Source organism: Helobdella robusta, assembly GCF_000326865.2.
Source record: "Helobdella robusta unplaced genomic scaffold HELROscaffold_24, whole genome shotgun sequence".
NCBI classification, from domain to species: Eukaryota; Metazoa; Annelida; class Clitellata; order Rhynchobdellida; family Glossiphoniidae; genus Helobdella; species Helobdella robusta.
The window spans coordinates 2,249,627-2,268,444 of NW_008704261.1; the positions used below are offsets into that span (position 1 = coordinate 2,249,627).

At 35.8% G+C, this 18,818-nt stretch overlaps 4 protein-coding genes across 4 annotated transcripts in view; 2 read left to right on the forward strand and 2 right to left on the reverse strand.

Moving 5' to 3' along the window:
• HELRODRAFT_172783 (hypothetical protein) overlaps positions 1–1,690 on the forward strand; it is a gene marked incomplete at both ends in the record, with an annotated part of 3,525 nt that extends 1,835 nt beyond the window's left edge. Inside the window, 4 exons of the mRNA XM_009019423.1 lie at positions 155–205; positions 585–808; positions 1,052–1,367; positions 1,556–1,690. Coding sequence (XP_009017671.1) covers positions 155–205; positions 585–808; positions 1,052–1,367; positions 1,556–1,690 — 726 coding nt within the window. The remainder of the gene's footprint in view (positions 1–154; positions 206–584; positions 809–1,051; positions 1,368–1,555) is intronic.
• Positions 1,691–5,283: 3,593 nt separating this feature from the next.
• On the forward strand, positions 5,284–5,583 carry HELRODRAFT_152688 (hypothetical protein; the record flags this gene model as incomplete). Its single annotated transcript, XM_009019424.1, has 1 exon — positions 5,284–5,583. A coding segment is annotated over one exon (300 nt), but the record flags the coding sequence as incomplete, so codon positions are not given.
• Positions 5,584–8,556: 2,973 nt separating this feature from the next.
• HELRODRAFT_191765 (hypothetical protein) lies at positions 8,557–14,072 on the reverse strand (the record flags this gene model as incomplete). The annotated part of the gene is made up of 5 exons (XM_009019425.1): positions 13,754–14,072; positions 9,891–10,400; positions 9,218–9,298; positions 8,986–9,087; positions 8,557–8,667 (listed from the first exon to the last, which is right to left on the reverse strand). The coding sequence occupies exons 2-5, from the start codon at positions 9,993–9,995 to the stop codon at positions 8,557–8,559; spliced, it is 399 nt and encodes a 132-aa protein (XP_009017673.1). The 5' UTR covers positions 9,996–10,400; positions 13,754–14,072.
• Positions 14,073–16,799: 2,727 nt separating this feature from the next.
• On the reverse strand, positions 16,800–17,198 carry HELRODRAFT_152518 (hypothetical protein; the record flags this gene model as incomplete). Its single annotated transcript, XM_009019426.1, has 1 exon — positions 16,800–17,198. A coding segment is annotated over one exon (399 nt), but the record flags the coding sequence as incomplete, so codon positions are not given.
• Positions 17,199–18,818: the final 1,620 nt, after the last annotated feature.

Consider the following 18,818-nt stretch of genomic DNA (forward strand, 5'->3'; position numbering starts at 1 on the left):
TGTGTCATAGGCCTTTTCAATGTCAAAGAACAGAGTTTTAACATCTTATAGGTAACTTGATCAGGACCAGGAGTTGATTACAGTAAATGTTGGTCGGTTAAGTGGCATGAATTATTAATCAGTTTATACAAAATACTATTTTATATTCATACAGCTACGTCCAAAACTAACACAACAGGTGACATGGCATGAAGATCCAATTAAGGTACCTCGACTTAGCGAACATTTAATTCACAGAGATAACTGACACAGGCCATCTAAACAGGTCCCAATGAATTATCACGATGATCCGGTACTCTGTCGCATCTTCAAAAAACCTTTAAATGTTTCTGACGACTACATAATATCTATACAAAATTTTCATGCCCATACACTTATATACTTATATAAATACACCTATCCCGCGATTTACACGGTAGATACGTTCTTAAGAAAAACGTGTAAATCGAAAATTAAAAATTTTCAAGTCAAAACCGTGTAAATCGAAAAGCTTGTAAAAAATGCATAATTTTGCTATTTAACAGTTGTGATTTTTTACAAAATTTTTAGGTGTACACAGAAATAAAAATAAAATGCATTGACAGGTTAAAAATAATTCAAATATAGTCAAAAAGAAATTGGATTCTGATGGAAGTTTGGCATCAAGCAGCAGGCATTTGCTGGCTGCAGAGGATAACGGTCGGGAACCAATCAAATCTGATAACTTCCTCTTCTACTTTGATGACCTGATAGTGAACAAATCAAAGAATTTGACAATCCCGTACGCAAATATTCAAGTTAAGGACAATCATTGTGGGCAGTTTACAATGTCACATCATCTATCAGGTATGTGTTGAGTTTTTTGAGTTTTATTATTTGTTTTTACGATCCTAATTTTTAGTATTCAAGTATTTGTATACCGGTCCTGGGCATGACATAAAACTGCATCCAGGCTGCCTTGCGTGCTTTTGAGCAAAAGGCTAGGCCTACCGCTTATAACTGGTGATTGTCGTCAGGATGGGTGTCCGGATGTAAAAACTTTTCCCAAAATTATTCCTACGCCATCACAAAGAAAAACAACGGCCTCTAGTCCCCAGCTGGCCTTAAGTGGTCAAGGGGTGCCAAGAATCCCTGGGAAGTATGCAATAGCGGAGGAATGTTGCAGAAAAATTCAGAACGGCCCCTCTATGGTACTTAGACTTGGAATGCTCAATGTTGGATCACTGATTGGCCGCAGCATGGAAATCGCAAAAATGCTCAAGCGTAGAAGGATTGACATCTGCTGCCTTCATGTCAACTCAGACAGAAAATATAAACTATTCTGGAATGGTCAAAAGACGGCCAAAAACGGTGTTGGAATTTTTGTCAGGAAACCGCTAGCCCAAGAAGTACTGGATATTAAAAGGATTAATTCACGTCTCATGTGGATCAAGTTTCGCCTAAAAAAGCAAACAATGATTATTTTTTCTGCATACGCACCACAAACAGGCGAATCAGAAGAGATGAAAAATGACTTATGTGCTGCTCTCTGACACCATCTCAACAATACCAAAATCTGAAACAATCCTGATTGGAGGCGATCTCAATGGCCACGTTGGAGAGAAAACAGATGGTTTTGACAACGTACATGGCGGTTTTGGCTATGGAGAACGGAATGAAGGTGGCAACCGCATCTTTGAGTTTGCAGAAAGTCACGGGTTTTGTTTATTAAACACATAATTTAGAAAGTGGTTGGAACATCTCATAACATACAACAACACAGGTCAAGAGGTACTGGATATTAAAAGGATTAATTCACGTCTCATGTGGATCAAGCTTCGCATAGAAAAGCAAACAATGATTATTTTTTCTGCATATGCACCACAGACAGGCGAATCAGAAGAAATGAAAAATGACTTCTGGGCTGCGTTCTCCGACATCATCTCAACAATACCAAAATCTGAAACAATCCTGATTAGAGGCGATCTCAATGGCCACGTTGGAGAGAAAACAGATGGTTTTGACAACGTACATGGCGGTTTTGCCTATGGAAAACGGAATGAAGATGGCAATCGCATCCTTGAGTTTACTGACAGTCACGGGTTTTGTTTATTGAACACATATTTTAGAAAGAGGTTGGAACATCTCATAACATACAAAAGTGGACCATCAGCCACGCAAATTGATTTCTTCGCTGTCAAGCAACAACACCGAAAGCTATTCGAAAACGTCATGAACGGGACACTAAGGGGGTGAAATGACAGTGTACAAAATGCAATAGTTGAAAAGAAAGTTGCATACAAGCAATGGCAAAAATCAAAGTCTGTTGATGACCATAAAGTTTTCCCAGAGAAGAACAACTATGCAAAACGTCAAGTTGCACTGGCTCGGACAGATAAGTGCAAAGAGTGGCTCACTAAAAGCAAAGGTGAACAAATGAAATCTCTGTATCGTATAGCAAAACAAGCAAAGCGTACGTAACAAGACATAGTTGGTGCCTCATGTATCAAAAACGACAAAAATGAGATGGTTCTTGAACATGATGAGATCAAGCTACAGTGGAGAGAATACTTCAACGGTCTGTTAAACGAAACAAATCCCATCAATGTTAGCTTTGACGCTCCACCCATCGAAGGTCCGATTTCGGACATCACTGTAGAGGAGCTTACAGAAGCTCTGAAAGCTATGAAGGATGGAAAGGCAGCAGAGCCCTCGGGACTCACAAATGACATTATCAAAGCATCTGGTACTGCAGGTATCCAAACGTTACTACAATTTTGCCGTGAAATCTGGAGAAATTGCTCAATGCCGACTGAATGGAACTATAGCATGAAAGTTCCGTTATACAAAGGCAAAGGTGATCCATTGAACTGTTCATCATATCGGGGTATACGTCTATTAGAAAACTCCCTGAAAATTGTCGAGAAAATCATTGAGAGAAGATTAACGTCGTGAATCACAATCGGAAATTATAAATTAGGTTTCCTAGCGGGGAATTCAACAATTGATGCAATTCACATTCTTCGGCAACTGCAAGAGAAGTACCTGGCAAAGCATCAACAACTATCACACATTTTTGTAGACCTTGAAAAAGCATTTGATCGAGTTTCCCGTGAAGCAATCAGGTGGAGTCTACGTCGACAACTAATTCCTGGATATCTTGTTCGACTTGTGATAGAAATGTATACGAATACTAAGACTCTCGTCAGCACTATGGTTGGAAACACAGATGCATTTGACATCGGCGATGGAATTTACCAAGGCTCGATTCTCAGTCCACTGTTATTTATAACTGTGATGGAAGAAATCACAAAACCGATACGCAGTGTTGACATTTGGAATCTAATATATGCTGATGATATCGTTTTAACAGCCACGTCTGAGCAGATTGCAGCACAGATGTTTGAAGATTGGAACACCAGACTCGCCAATCATGGATTCAAAGTCAACATCAGCAAAACCAAAGCAATGAACACTGGTGAACCCATCCAATCCACAGGTACTGGACGATGGCCCTGTTCAGTTTGTAAAGCTGGTGTAGGTAACAATTCAATCAAGTTTCAGCAGTGTAACCAGTGGTGTCACAAACGTTGTTAAAAAAAAATTAGTACTTTATCTAAAGTGTCCAATTTTGTTTGTCCTGCTTGCATCAATCCACAACAACAAATTCGAAATAGCAATGTTTTTGAAGCTATTAAGGTAGAGAAAGTCACATCGTTTCAATATCTAGGGGATGTTCTGGATTGTACTGGAACAGCTGAAGCTGCCGTTCGAGCACGCATACGTGCAGCCTGGAATAAATGGCATCTCCTTGCCTCTATATTGATGCGGCGTGACATCCCACTACCACTACTATCAAGACTTTATAAATCTGTGATAAGTCCGGTGTTGTTATATGGTGCAGAAACATGGCCAATGAGAACCAAACTGGAACAACAACTTCAACGAACCGACATGAAAATGCTCCGATGGATGCAACGAATTAGTCTGAAGGACCACATCAAATCCACCGAAATCCTGCGTCGTGCTGGTTTAGATGATATAAAGGAAGAATACCGGCAACACCGTCTGCGGTGCTCTGGTCATGTCAAACGAAGTAGAAACAGTGCCATAACTTTTCTTGCAGATGTTGAAGTATCTGGCACACGTCCCAAAGGCCGTCCAAAGAAGTCCTGGTCGCAAACAATCGAACAAGACATGAAAGCTATAAATTTAAATAAAATGGACACAACTGATCGTCTCATTTGGCGCAAAAAGTTGATGGCAAAGAAAACAACGTCCTACCTCGTGGAACCAGGACTCTGGTTGCAAAACGAGGATTGATTGAATGTTGATCCAAATTCTGGACGGATTGTATTATGTAAAGCTACTGACGTATTGTGTGGATAAACTTTTAACAATTTCCTCTTACATCATCTTCATAGGTATAAACACATTAACAATGACAGTCTGCCTGATCAAATTATAATTTTGTTGAGGGTGGTAGTTAGGTTCAATACCGGCTCTTAGTTGGAAGATAAGGAGCAGGATGACCGGAGTGGCCCGCTCCATTGACGAAAACCTAATGCAGTTACCTGGCAGGGAGGGTTTGTTGCAACAGTTTTTTGGGATGAACTTACTGGTAGTAGTAATAAGTGAAGTTTAATTTTATGACATTACAAATCAGTTTTTGTATTGAAATTATTTATCTTAACACATTTATGTACATTCTAATAATTCAGATTGGAACATCTCAGAAACCAACTAAGGTCTGTTAGTGAGGAAAATGAGAAGCTGAAACAAAACAAGTATGTAATAGTGTGGATGTATAAATATTATATTGGATATATAAATCAATGCTATAATATTGTATTTGATTTATAGACATTATTGTATTGCATTGGTAACGATTGATTTTTAAAATAATACTATATTAAATTGGATGTTTAAATATATAATTGTATTGCAAAAAAAATTGTAACGATAGGGACGGTTTTTTTATTTCAATTAATTAGTATTTGTTAAGAAGGGTTGCTAAATAAGTTTTCATAAAAATATTAACTTCTTTCTTATATACAAAACCAGTTACAATTTTTTTATGATTGATATGTTTAGTGGCACTTGAATTAAAATATTGAATAAGACTGCAGGCTGTTTAATTCAGTTTATTTACAGTCTATTTAATGTTTAACGGATATTTGTAAATTTATGTGAGCGCGAGTATTATTCAAATAAAATTTACTTTTTGTGATATTTTATGGAAGACATTCTCTGCTTAATCATCCTTAAAAATTGACACCATTCGAGATCTGATAGAAATCGAATGGTGTCTGTCATATCAACTCAGATAAAGAAAAATATAAACTATTCTGGAATGGTAAAAAGACGGCCAAAAATGGTGTTGGAATTTTTGTCAGGAAACCGCTAGCCCAAGAAGTACTGGATATTAAAAGGATTAATTCACGTCTCATGTGGATCAAGCTTCGCCTAGAAAAGCAAACAATGATTACTTTTTCTGCATACGCACCACAGTCAGGCGAATCAGAAGAAATGAAAAATGACTTCTGGGCTGCGTTCTCTGACATCATTTCAACAAAACCAAAATCTGAAACAATCCTGATTGGAGGCGATCTCAATGGCCACGTTGTAGAGAAAACAGATGGTTTTGACAACGTACATGGCGGTTTTGGCTATGAAGAACGGAATGAAGATGGTAAACACATCCTTAAGTTTGCTGAAAGTCACGGGTTTTGTTTACTGAACACAAATTTTAGAAAGAGGTTAGAACATCTCATAACATACAAAAGTGGACCATCAGCCACGCAAATTGGTTTCTTTGCTGTCAAGCAACAACACCGAAGGCTATTCAAAAATGTCAAAGTTATACCTGGCGAATCATGTGTCGCCCAACATAGACTCCTTGTGGCAGACCTGGTTGTTGAACTGTCACAACATAAGTCTTAACAAATGCCTCGGAGAATCAAAACGTGGAAGCTGGAAAGCAATATTCATCGAGAAAAATTTCAACAGATTTTCGCCACACAGTTAAACCACCAATCGCAAGCAGGTACAGATTGGAGTACATACAAAACCGTTTTGATAAACGGTGCAACCACTGTTTGTGGGAAAACTGGTACAAAACGTAAGCATGAACACATATGTTTACTGAACACTTGGTGGTGGAATGACAGTGTACAAAATGCAATAGCTGAAAAGAAAGCTGTGGCAAAAATCAAAGTCTGTTTATGACCATAAAATTTTCCGTGAGAAGAACAACTATGCAAGACGTCAAGTCGCACTGGCTCGGACAGATCAGTGCAGAGAGTTGCTCACTAAAAGCAAAGGTAAACAAATGAAATCTCTGTATCGTATAGCAAAACAAGCAAAGAATACGAAAAATGATATAGTTAGTGCCTCATGTATCAAAAACGACAAAAATGAGATGGTTCTTGAACAACCCACTTCCATTACGATCAAGACTTTATAAATCTGTGATACGTCCGGTGTTGTTATATTGGGCAGAAACATGGCCAATGACAACCAAACTGGAACAACAACTTCCACGAACCGACATGAAAATGCTCCGATGGACGCAACGAATTAGTCTAAAGAACCACATCAAATCTACCGAAATCCTGCGTCGTGCTGGTTTAGATGATATAAAGGACGAATGCCGTCTGCGGTGGTTTGGGCATGTCAAACGAAGTGGAAACAGTGCCATAACTTCTCTTGCAGATGTTGAAATACCTGGCACACGTCCCAAAAGCCGTCCAAAGAAGTCGTGGTCGCAAAAAATCGAGCAAGACATGAAAGTTCTAAATTTAAATGAAATGGATACAACTGATCGTCTAATTTGGCGCAAAAAGTTGATGGCAAAGAAAACAACGTCCTACCTCGGATAACTGGGTCTCTGGACGCTAAACAAAGATTGATTGATTGATTGACAGGTTAAAATATCTAATATGTTACGGAAACACTGGTTTTTTTTTATTTAATTACAATACATTAAACAGAAGAACAAAAAATAAAACCAAAGGTGTTTTATTATCATTCACCACTGTCATAAATTACTCTCATTCTTTTTTTCAGAATTGAAGATCGAATTCACTTTCATCACTCGAAGTTATTTGATGTTTGATGTTTGAACCAGAAATATTTACATTATGAGAGATGGTAATAAAATCGGTTATTAACAATTGCTTCGAATTTTTTGTAAGATCTTTGTTAACTTCTTCATATTGAGCCAAGCAAGCACGTGTTCAATCACAGTAGCATTTAGTAGAGTGCGATAAAAACAAAAAAAACTTATTTGGAAAACCGTGTAAAAGCGAAAACGTGTAAAGCAAGTGCCGTGTAAATTATATATGCCGTGTAATAGGTGTATATTATATTTAAATAAGTTCAGAAAATGATCTAGATAATATATATATATATATACATATATATGTATATATATATATATATATATATATTTACAATATTCTATAAATTCTACCGAATGTTTGGTGTTAATATGTTTGTAGTTCAAAAATATTAACGCCAAACATTCGGTAGAATTTATAGAATATTGTACTAACATATTAACGCCAAACATTCGGTAGAATTTATAGAATATTGTACAACATATTAACGCCAAACATTCGTTAGAATTTATCGAATATTGTTACGAAATACAAACATATTAACGCCAAACTTTCGGAAGAATTTATAGAATATTGTAAAAATTATGGTCTATTACCAACACATATATATATATATATATATATATATATATATATATATGTGTGTGTGTGTGTGTGTGTGTGTGTGTTGTGTATGTGTGTGTGTGTGTGTGTGTGTGTGTGGTGTATTATTAATACATATAATATATATGAAATGTATGCGTAAGGATTTCCCAAAAACTCAGTCATGGAGCCTCCTGTTTTTGTTGTATACGGCCGGTATGTTTCACATTATTGAAGGTCATAATTTTAAATATCATGCTTTCGTTGGCGATGTCAAAATAGCTCCTGTGGGCTGTAATACAACTTTTGAAACATTAGTTGACAAACTTGTCTGCTGAAATGTTCAGTTGTCAGCTTTCGTTCTTCTGTTAATAATTTGGGCGTATCAAAAAGTTGAACATTACAAAGAATCTTCTTTTGAGCTTTGAAGGTTCAGACAAGCTTTGATAATGATACATTAAAATGTTTAGTTCACACGCTTATTCAATCAAAGTGGATTAATTAAACAGTGTTTTGACGGAGTTTCCAACAGAGTAATGACTCGTTTACGGTCAATTCAGAATCGTGCGGCTAACATCGTTTCAGGTGGATCAAAGTTTGATCGTGTTAATTACGTTCTGTTAGACCGTAGCCGTAGCCGGTCCAACAGTCTGTAACAATATAACACATAGCCTGCGTCAACGAGGATTGTCACTTAGTATCAAAAGCAGCTTAAAACTCATCTTTTTCGGAATAATCCACACGACTTAAGAAGCTCTTTGATAGCCGTATAAATTCTTATTCTTCGTAGAATATGGGAAATTATTATCACATTAATTCGTACGATGGTTGATGCATAGCCTCAATGAACAATCGCACATAGGCATTATGCAAATCAGATATGAAATCAGAATAATCAAATTATATATACTTGGGCATTTAAATCAGACTGAAACTTCTCAGATAACACTTTCACCATTTCGTTATGTTCCAATTTCATCTTATTCACTTCGAGTCCCAATAATTTCTGAATTGAAACAATGAAATAAAATTTTTTATAATAGCTAAACTTACAGGCAGTCAACAATATTGTGTAAAAATGTAAGTATCTATTGATACTTTGCACAAAATGTGACAAGGCAGACACTAATAACTACAAATGTATCTATCTTTTTAGATGTAGTCGCCTGCAAATTTAAGAGAAGGGATAAAAGAATTTAAGAGCAAAATATCAAATTTTTCAAGGTCCAAGTCACATGCCAGAAAAAGAAATTGTTTTTCATAATCATTATTCAACGTGGTTATCAACCAAATTATAAAAGAATGAACAAAATTTTAAAACTACCTTTTGCTCCAGCACTAAGTTGTTTTCCTCTTTGATTTTTTTCATTTCTCTTAGCTCATCGGTCAATTTCTCAATTATATTATTCTGTTCTGCAAGCTTCAACTAAAAATTTGAAACATCATACACCAACCAATGTATCATGTATCAACAAAAGATCAATTAGTATATATTACAGTACATATTCAATGAAACAAATTACTAAAACAAAACATGAGATGAATTGAAAAATAACCTGATTCTGTTGAATGTGGCTTTGCATAACCTGCAATTCATGAAGGTGCTTCACATTTATATCATTAACATCTCGTTCGTACTGTAAACGGGACGGTAAATGCAATATAAATATCATCATAACAAACGAACACAATGTATGCACATGCACAAAGTTTAAAAAAAATGTTCACTAATTTTCAGTAAATAACTTATATTCCATGATAATCACCAGCAGCATACATCTACCACAGAACATATATAGCAAAAACTAAATTATATTTTTTTATAGTTTCTTCTGCTAACGAATATATTTTCATTACTTTTTTAAAAACGAAAGACATAATTCTAGTCATTGAGTGAGTGAGGATTATGAGGTCTGGTGACTGATTAAAGATAAGAACAAGAACTGTATGTCTGGTCATTCATAATTAAATAATAATTTACTTGAAAGCATTCAGATATTCATAGAATTTCATACTAAATAATGATACAACATTTTGAGCTGCACGACGGCCCATTGCAGTGATCAAATTCGATTAAAATGAGATCTCTCCTCTCACGTGCAATGTGTGTGATGCGTTGTTCACGTTTATTTATATACACAATGTGTTTATTGTTTATGTGTCAGAAAAGTATTGAAGAGAAAATAGTAACAATACAAACAAACAAATAAATAAATAAAAATACTTAACCTGACAAACATCCGTCTGCATTGATATCATCTTGTTGTTGGCTTCTTCGCATTTCTTTTTCCATTGATCTAAGTTTTTGAAAGCTTCATTCTTCTCATGCCTCATGTTTTCAACTTCTGCTTTCAAATCGTTCACCTAGTCAATTCCAAATATACTACTTTAAAAATGTCATTTATCATGATTCAAATACATCAACGTCCAACCTTTGGCTGCCCCTGAAGCCACGCATTGATGAACTCAACAAAGCTCAAGACAAAAGACTCAATATTCAGAAATTTGTAGTAAGAAAAATTCATAGGACAAACTTTAAATCGATTGATGCCAACAATTCGGTTGCATTCATGCAATATTGTATAAAATATGGTCTCCTCCAACACACACACACACACACACACACACACACACACACACACACACAAACATACACACACCACACGCACGCACACACACAAACACACATATTTCCGGTTACGCAATGGCCGAACGTACACTGAAAATCTGCGAGATTAATTATAATACCAATAATAATACCATTAATAACTTTTCGTTCGGAAAGTTTTCTTCACAATTTAAATTTTTCAATAAATTTATCAATTTCGAGTTTAAAAAATTTAATTTTAAGTTATTAACAGTATTGGAAAATTTATTTAATTAATAATTTTCAAATCCTGTTGTATTTCGCCGACTAAAGAAAGTGAAAATGGAAAACACTAATCCTAACATAACCGCACGGACAAAGAAGGTGACCAATAAGATGAGTGATATTGCGGGATTGCATCTGTGTGAAGGTTGTAGGAAAGTAAATGAAGAAAAAATAAAAACACTGACTAATTATGAGGAGGAAGGATTGCTTGTTGCTATCAAACAGTTAGAAGAAAAAATGGCAAATGAAGTCAGATGTCTAACTCAGATGATGGAAAAAGTCACATTTAGAGAAGAGATGCTAAAAGAACAGATGAGGGAACAAACTAACTTGAAGAATAGTCTCAATGAGGTAAAAAATCAGGTAGCCAAGGAAGAGGAAATGACAAAAAAGTGGAATGAAGTAGTTAAAGGTAATATTGAGAGTTTGACAACAAATGTCAAGGAAATACATTCATCGGTGCTGGACACAAAAAATCATCTGGATGTTGCTAATGAAAGAGATATCCGTCGAAACAATTTAGTCATTTTCAACATACCAGAAAATGAAAGTTTTTCTTGGAAAGCAGATAAAGAGAAAGTGCTTCAGTTGTTGAAGGAGATAACTGATGAAAACTTGGAGAAGGAGGTTTCAAATGTATTCAGACTTGGTAAAAGGGTGAATGATCAAAAGCCAAGGCCTATTTTAATTAAATTATTGAATTTAACTACTAAAAACCTGATACTAGAAAACTGTTTCAAACTGAGAAGGAGTAAATCATTCAATGGAGTCTACATTAACCATGACCTTATTAAATTAGATAGAGATATTTGAAAACAGCTTCTCGATGATAAAAAGAAGAAAATTGCAGAAAAGGACGACATTAATAACTGGATATTTAAGATAAAAGGACAACCAGGTGAGTTTCATGTATTTGTCTTGTTTTGGGTGATTTTAATTTTCCAGATATAGATTGGAAGCTGAGAGTTTGTGCAGGTTCTGACTACAAGATTGAAAATAGATTTTTGCAGCTTATTGATGATAGGTTTTGGCTGCAGCATGTCAACGAACCAACAAGATATGGAACTAACAGTTGTCCTCATGTTTTGGATTTAATTATTACGTCTGAAGATTGCGTATCAGATTTGCAGTATTCATCTCCTCTGGGCAGAAGTGACCACTTATTGATTTCATTTAAAATTTTTGATTGTTCAATTTTGCACAGTGTTGATTGTGATGAGGAGGTACACGTCATATACACTGATCTCGAGAAGGCTTTTGATAGGATATCTCACAATTGTTTGTTACTGAAACTAAAGAAATATGGATTCGATAACAAAATTCTTGTTTGGATAAGTGAATATCTTAAGAAGAGAAACTTCAGGGTGCGAGTGGGTGATGCATTGTCTTCAAAGTTTGATGCTACTAGTGGAGTTCCCCAAGGTAGTATCCTGGGACCTCTACTGTTTACAATTTATATTAATGATCTCCCTTCAGCATGTGAGAATATATATCTTTTTGCGGATGATGCAAAGATGTTTAAAATTATCAAATGTGCAGATGACTTGAAGTCCATGCAACTAAATGTGATCAATATGCAAAATTGGCTAAATGTCTGGCGTATGATTCCAAATGCAGATAAATGTTGCGTATTGAAGTTCGGAAATAAATATAATAATATTTATGAAATGTGGGATTCTGCCCAGGTCAAACAAGTGATCCAAGTAGTCAAAGTAATAAAAGACTTAGGTGTGTTTGTTGATGATAAACTCACTTTTAGAGATCATATATATAGTAAAGTTAAGTTAGCCAACACAATGTTGGGCATCATAAACAGGCATTTTAGACTTATTGATGAAAAAGCTTACCTATGTCTCTACAAAGGCTTGGTCATACCACATCTGGAGTATGCGGTACAGGTTTGGTGCCCACATCACATAAACCTAATACAAATGATTGAAAAAGTTCAAAGAAGAGCTACTAGATCTATCCGTTCTTGTTATGGTTTAGAGTATATTGATAGATTAAAAAAATTGAACTTGCATTCTTTGAAATATCGAAGAACTAGAGCGGACCTGATTTTTTTATATAAAATGTTGGTGGCCAATCCAGATACTGATCATTCGTTCATGTTGCTCAATAATGATGGGAGAACTAGAGGGCATCATAAGAAGTTGTCAACAGGTTTATCTCACAAGGATGTTAAAAAATATTTTTTTTGTAACAGAGTAGTCGCGGATTGGAATAGACTCCCACAATCTGTTGTTGACTCTCCAAATACAAGTGTTTTTAAATCTCGTTTGGATTTGTTTTGGGGTGATGCTAAATTTCAATATAGGTGATACTTTTAAACTGACGGTTCAATTGGATGTGTGTGTGTTGATAAGTAGGAATGGTTTGAGATTTTTAATCTATTAGTATGATTGAATAAGAATTTTTCATGGATGGATGGGAGTGGATTAATGAGAGAATTACTTATGCAACATTTATAATACTCATTATCATGAGGTTAATGTAATAATTATCATATGGTAAAAATATGAGCATAAATATAGGTAAAAATATGTACTTGTTTTATTTTTTATCAGTAATGACTGGGAATTTGTAAGATTGACTTGGATTGATTATTTCATTACCCATTTTATGGTTGAATGCATGTGCGTATTTCATTTATAAATTTTTTGGTTAATTATATTTTATATTGACTTCACAACTTTCTTATTATTATTATTGTTTTTCATATGATTGTTTGGTTTTTTTTTATTGATTGGTAAATAGTTAATGAAATTTCTAGGTTCTAATATAATTATCTGATATAATAATTAATGATTCATGAGTAGGTGGGTATATGAGTTGGTATATGGGTAGGGGAGGTTAAGGAAATTAGATGGATGCATGAATGTTTGTTTATTTTTTCTATTGCATGGGAAATGTGTAGTTAATTCTATGCTATTCAGGTGTAGGATGGGATTAATGGGGTTAGATGGATAAAGTATTTTATTATATCTAGGTTTATAAGTTTGCATTTATGGTGACACTCAAGACACTGTTAGTGTTAATTTATTGTTTTTGGAACTTATTTTCAATCTGCCATGGTATAATGCATTATCTTCGTGGTAATACTTGTGAAGCAATTGTACGAATGTATCGTGGTATGCATGTATAATACTATGTATTTTTTTTCCTGTAAATTCGGTAATGGGCAATAGCCCGTGCTTTGTTCAAATAAATAAATAAATAATTGTTATTTAATCAACAATGTGGACAAATTAGATAACGCAAAATTCCTAAAAAACGTAGAAAATTTCTACAATCTCGAAGACATCAAAAACGGCAAAAAACTATTAATTTCGGATCTCGAAACACAAGAAAATTCCGAAAACACATTGAAAACTCACCACGTGCTGCAAACAAGCACGATGCATTTCTCGAACTGGTTAATTTAGCAATTCGGTTTGATTCATCGAAATCAACAATGAAAACAACTTATGTAGCAGCAGATCTCAGAAAAATTCCCGACGCCAACGTCGAATGTTTTATCGACTCTGTCAACGGACAACTAGGCAAAATGGAGAGGTATATTATCGACTCCACCGCCAACAAATTAGATAAAATACGCTGAATGAGAGGAACGCTACAAAAAACTCCTCAAAACTTCACAGCTCATCAACACTAGTGCCAATTTGAGTTGTGACGAAGCTATGGCAAAATTACTTACTCTACATCACAACTGGGCAGAGGCAACGGAGCATAGCCATAACCTAGCTAACCCAACCTATGCCGATGTTACTCGATCGTCAATATCGTCAGCTACCAACAATTCAAAGCGATCACCGTCGTCAACAAAAACTATAGTACAACCAAGTACCAGAGGGCTCCTACAAAAAAAGAAAATGTACGGATCAGCCGCAGCACCCGATCTCAAGGCTTGTTTTGTTATACGATACAGAGATTTCATTTGTTCACCTTTGCTTTTAGTGAGTCATTCTCTGCACTGATCTGTCCGAGCCAATGCGTCTTGACGTTTTGCATATTGTTCTTCTCACGGAAAATTTTATGGTCATCAACAGACTTTGATTTTTACCATTGCTTGTATGCAGCTTTCTTTTCAGCTATTGCATTTTGTATACTGTCATTCCACCACCAAGTGTCACGTTCATGTTGGCGTTTTGTACCAGTTTTCCCATAAACAGTGGTTGGAGCGTTTATCAAAACGGTTTTCTATGTACTCCAACCTGTACTCGCTTGCGATCGGTGGTTTAACTGTGTGGCGAAAATCTGTTGAAATTTTTCTCGATGAATATAGCAATTTCTCCATACTTCACGGCAAAGTTGTAGTAACGTTTGGATACCTGCAGTACCAGATGCTTTGATAATGTCATTTGTGAGCCCAGAGGACCCTGCTGCTTTTCCATCCTTCATAGCTTTCAGAGCTTCTGTAAGCTCTTCTATAGTGATGTCTGAAATCGGACCTTCAATGGGTGGAGCGTTAAAGTTGACATTGATGGGAATTATTCGAAATCAATCAATCAATCTTCGTTTAGCGTCCAGAGACCCAGTTTCCCGAGATAGGGCGTTATTTTCTTTGCCATTAACTTTTTGCACCAAATTAGACGATCAGTTGTATCCATTTCATTTAAATTTAGAGCTTTCATGTCTTGCTCGATTGTTTGCGACCAGGACTTCTTTGAACGGCCTTTGGGACGTGTGCCAGGTACTTCAACATCTGCAAGAGAAGTTATGGCACTGTTTGTTGTCAACATCTGCAAGAGAAGTTATGGCACTGTTTCCACTTCGTTTGATAATATAGAGGCAAGGAGATGCCATTCGTTCCAGGCAGCACGTATGCGTGCTCGAACGGCAGTTTCAGCTGTTCCAGTACAATACAGAACATCCCCTAGATATTGAAACGATGTGACTTTCTCTACCTTAATAGCTTCAAAAACATTGCTATTTCGTAATTGTTTTTGTGGATTGATGCAAGCAAGACAAATAAAATTGAACACTTTAGATAAAGTACCAATTATTTTTGAACAACGTTTGTGACACCACTGGTTACACTGCTGACACTTGATTGAATTGTTACCTACACCAGCTTTACAAACTGAACAGGGCCATCGTCCAGTAGCTGTGGATTGGATGGGTTCACCAGTGTTCATTGCTTTGGTTTTGCTGATGTTGACTTTGAATCCAAGATCGGCGAGTCTGGTGTTCCAATCTTCAAACATCTGTGCTGCATTCTGCTCAGACGTGGCTGTTAAAACGATATCATCAGCATATATTAGATTCCAAATGTCACCAGTGCGTATCGGTTTTGTGATTTCTTCCATCACAGTTATAAATAACAGTGGACTGAGAATCGAGCCTTGGTGAACTCCAACGCCGATGTCAAATGCATCTGTGTTTCCAACCGTTGTGCTGACGAGAGTCTTAGTATTCGTATACACTTCTATCACAAGTCGAACAAGATATTCTGGAATGAGTTGTCGACGTAGACTCCACCTGATTGCTTCACGGGGAATCGATCAAATGCTTTTTCAAGGTGTACAAAAATGTGCGATAGTTGTTGATGCTTTGCCAGGTACTTCTCTTGCAGTTGCCGAAGTATGTGAATTGCATCAATTGTTGATTTCCCCGCTAGGAAACCAAATTGATAATTTCCGATTGTGATGCACGACGTTAATCTTCTCTCAATGATTTTCTCGACAATTTTCAGGGAGTTTTCTAACAGACGTATACCTCGATATTATGAACAGTTCAATGGATCACCTTTGCCTTTGTATAACGGAACTTTCATGCTATAGTTCCATTCAGTCGGCATTGAGCAATTTCTCCACATTTCACGGTAAAGTTGTAGTAACGTTTGGATACCTGCAGCACTAGATGCTTTGATAATGTAATTTGTGAGCCCAGAGGGCCCTGCTGCCTTTCCATCCTTCATAGCTTTCACCTTTCTGTAAGCTGCTCTACAGTGATGTTTGTAATCGGACCTTTGATAGGTCGAGCGTCAAAGTTGACATTGATGGGATTTGTTTCATTTAACAGACGGTTGAAGTATTCTCTCCACTGTAGCTTGATCAATGTTGTTGCTTGACAGCGAAGAAATCAATTTGCGTGGCTGATGGTCCACTTTTGTATGTTATGAGATGTTCTAACCTCTTTCTAAAATTTGTGTTCAATAAACAAAACCCGTGACTTTCAGCAAACTTAAAGATGCGGTTGCCGCCTTCATTCCGTTCTCCATAGCCAAAACCGCCATGTACGTTGTCAAAACCATCTGTTTTCTCTCCAACGTGGCCATTGAGATCGCCTCTAATCAGGATTGTTTCAGATTTTGGTATTGTTGAGATGATGTCAGAGAACGCAGCCCAGAAGTCATTTTTCATGTCTTCTGATTCGCCTGTCTGTGGTGCGTATGCAGAAAAAATAATCATTGTTTGCTTTTCTAGGCGAAGCTTGATCCACATGACACGTGAATTAATCCTTTTAATATCCAGTACTTCTTGGGCTAGCGGTTTTCTGACAAAAATTTCAACACCATTTTTGGCCGTCTTTTGACCATTCCAGAATAGTTTATATTTTTCTTTGTCTGAGTTGACATGACAGACACCATTGGATTTCCATCGGGTTTCCTGAAAGCAGCAGATGTCAATCCTTCTACGCTCGAGCATTCTTGCAATTTTCATGCTGCGGCCAGTCAGTGATCCAACATTGAACGTTCCAAGTCTAAGTACCATAGAGGGGCCATTCTGAATTTTTCTGCAACATCCCTCCGCTATTGCATACTTCCCAGGAATTCTTAGCACCCCTTGACCACTTAAGACCTGCTGGGGACTAGGGGCTGTTGTTTTTCTTTGTGATGGCATAGAATAATTTATGAAAAAATTTTTACATCCAAGACACCCATCCTAACGGCAACCACCAGTTATAAGCGGTGGGCCTATAATTATTAAATTATTCAAAATGTGCATACATTATCTTTGGTATTCCCTATAAACCGCATCCATCAACCAAATTCCTTGGAATCACCATCACAGAAAATCACTCATGGAATTCTCACCTCAGACAAACTACCTCAGACAAAATCAACAAACTCATTGGCATCTTCTACAAAATCAAATATAAACTCTCTCTTTCTGCTCTACACACGCTTTATTATACAATCATTTACCCTTATCTAACCTGCTGCATCACACAATGGGGAAATAGTCCAAAAAGCCATATGAATAATTTAATACTCTCCCAAAAAAGATCAATAGGTTTAATTTTTAATCTCAAACCCGATTCTCATACTAAACCCTTCTTCCTAGCAAAGAAAATTTTACCACTTAACTTCATCTACCTTTACAGCTCCGTTTAATTCGTTTTTAAATTTATCAACAATCTTCTCCCACCTCACTTTATCAACTTCTAACACATTAAGCAACTCCATCCAATCTACAACTACTTGACACTCTTTTATATCTACAAAACCCGCCTCAAATTAATCCAGAAAAGCATAAAAATAGCTGATCCTAAAATTTGGACAGAACTTGTACCTCCCCATTTAAGAGCCATTATAAACCTACAACATTTCAAATCAAAATTCCATGCTTTTTTATTGACACTGGGTCTTGAATCCACCACCTAATACTATATTATGTATACGTGAGAACAAATGAAGCGAATGAATGGTCTTTAAGAATGGTTAAACATTTATATGTTTATATATGTACTGAACGAACATTTATATGTTTATATATGCATAACACGAACATTTATTTATTTATCTTCAATTATCCTTTTGCTTCAGTTATTTTTCTTACTTCATTTCATTAACTATTCATATATCTACCTGCGGTGGCCACCACAAGACATACAGTCTTATTCTGTCTCCGCATATTCAACTTCATAACTTTTATTAACTTATTTGATATGTTGTTGATTATGAATAAACTTTGAAAATGAATGAATGAAAATACATACATATATATATAATTTGGTATGAGGTTCTCAGATAAACATGTTCGGTTGAAGATTACACCCCATTTTGCAGTTAGAAGTTTTTTAAATAAAATTTCAACAACACGAAGCTGTTTTGTTTCAACTTTATTAAACTGTGAAGTTTGGCTGACGGCCGTTTCGGCTAATGCCATCGTCGGAGCCTAGATTGTAAAACCAAATGAGGAGTTAATAATATAAATTATAAGAAATAGAAAATAGAATATTATATATTAAAATGAATAAATAAATGAATAACAACCTATATTTTAAAATTAACTCATTATATTGTTGAAAATAAACGAATAAATTTAAAAGAATGTAAA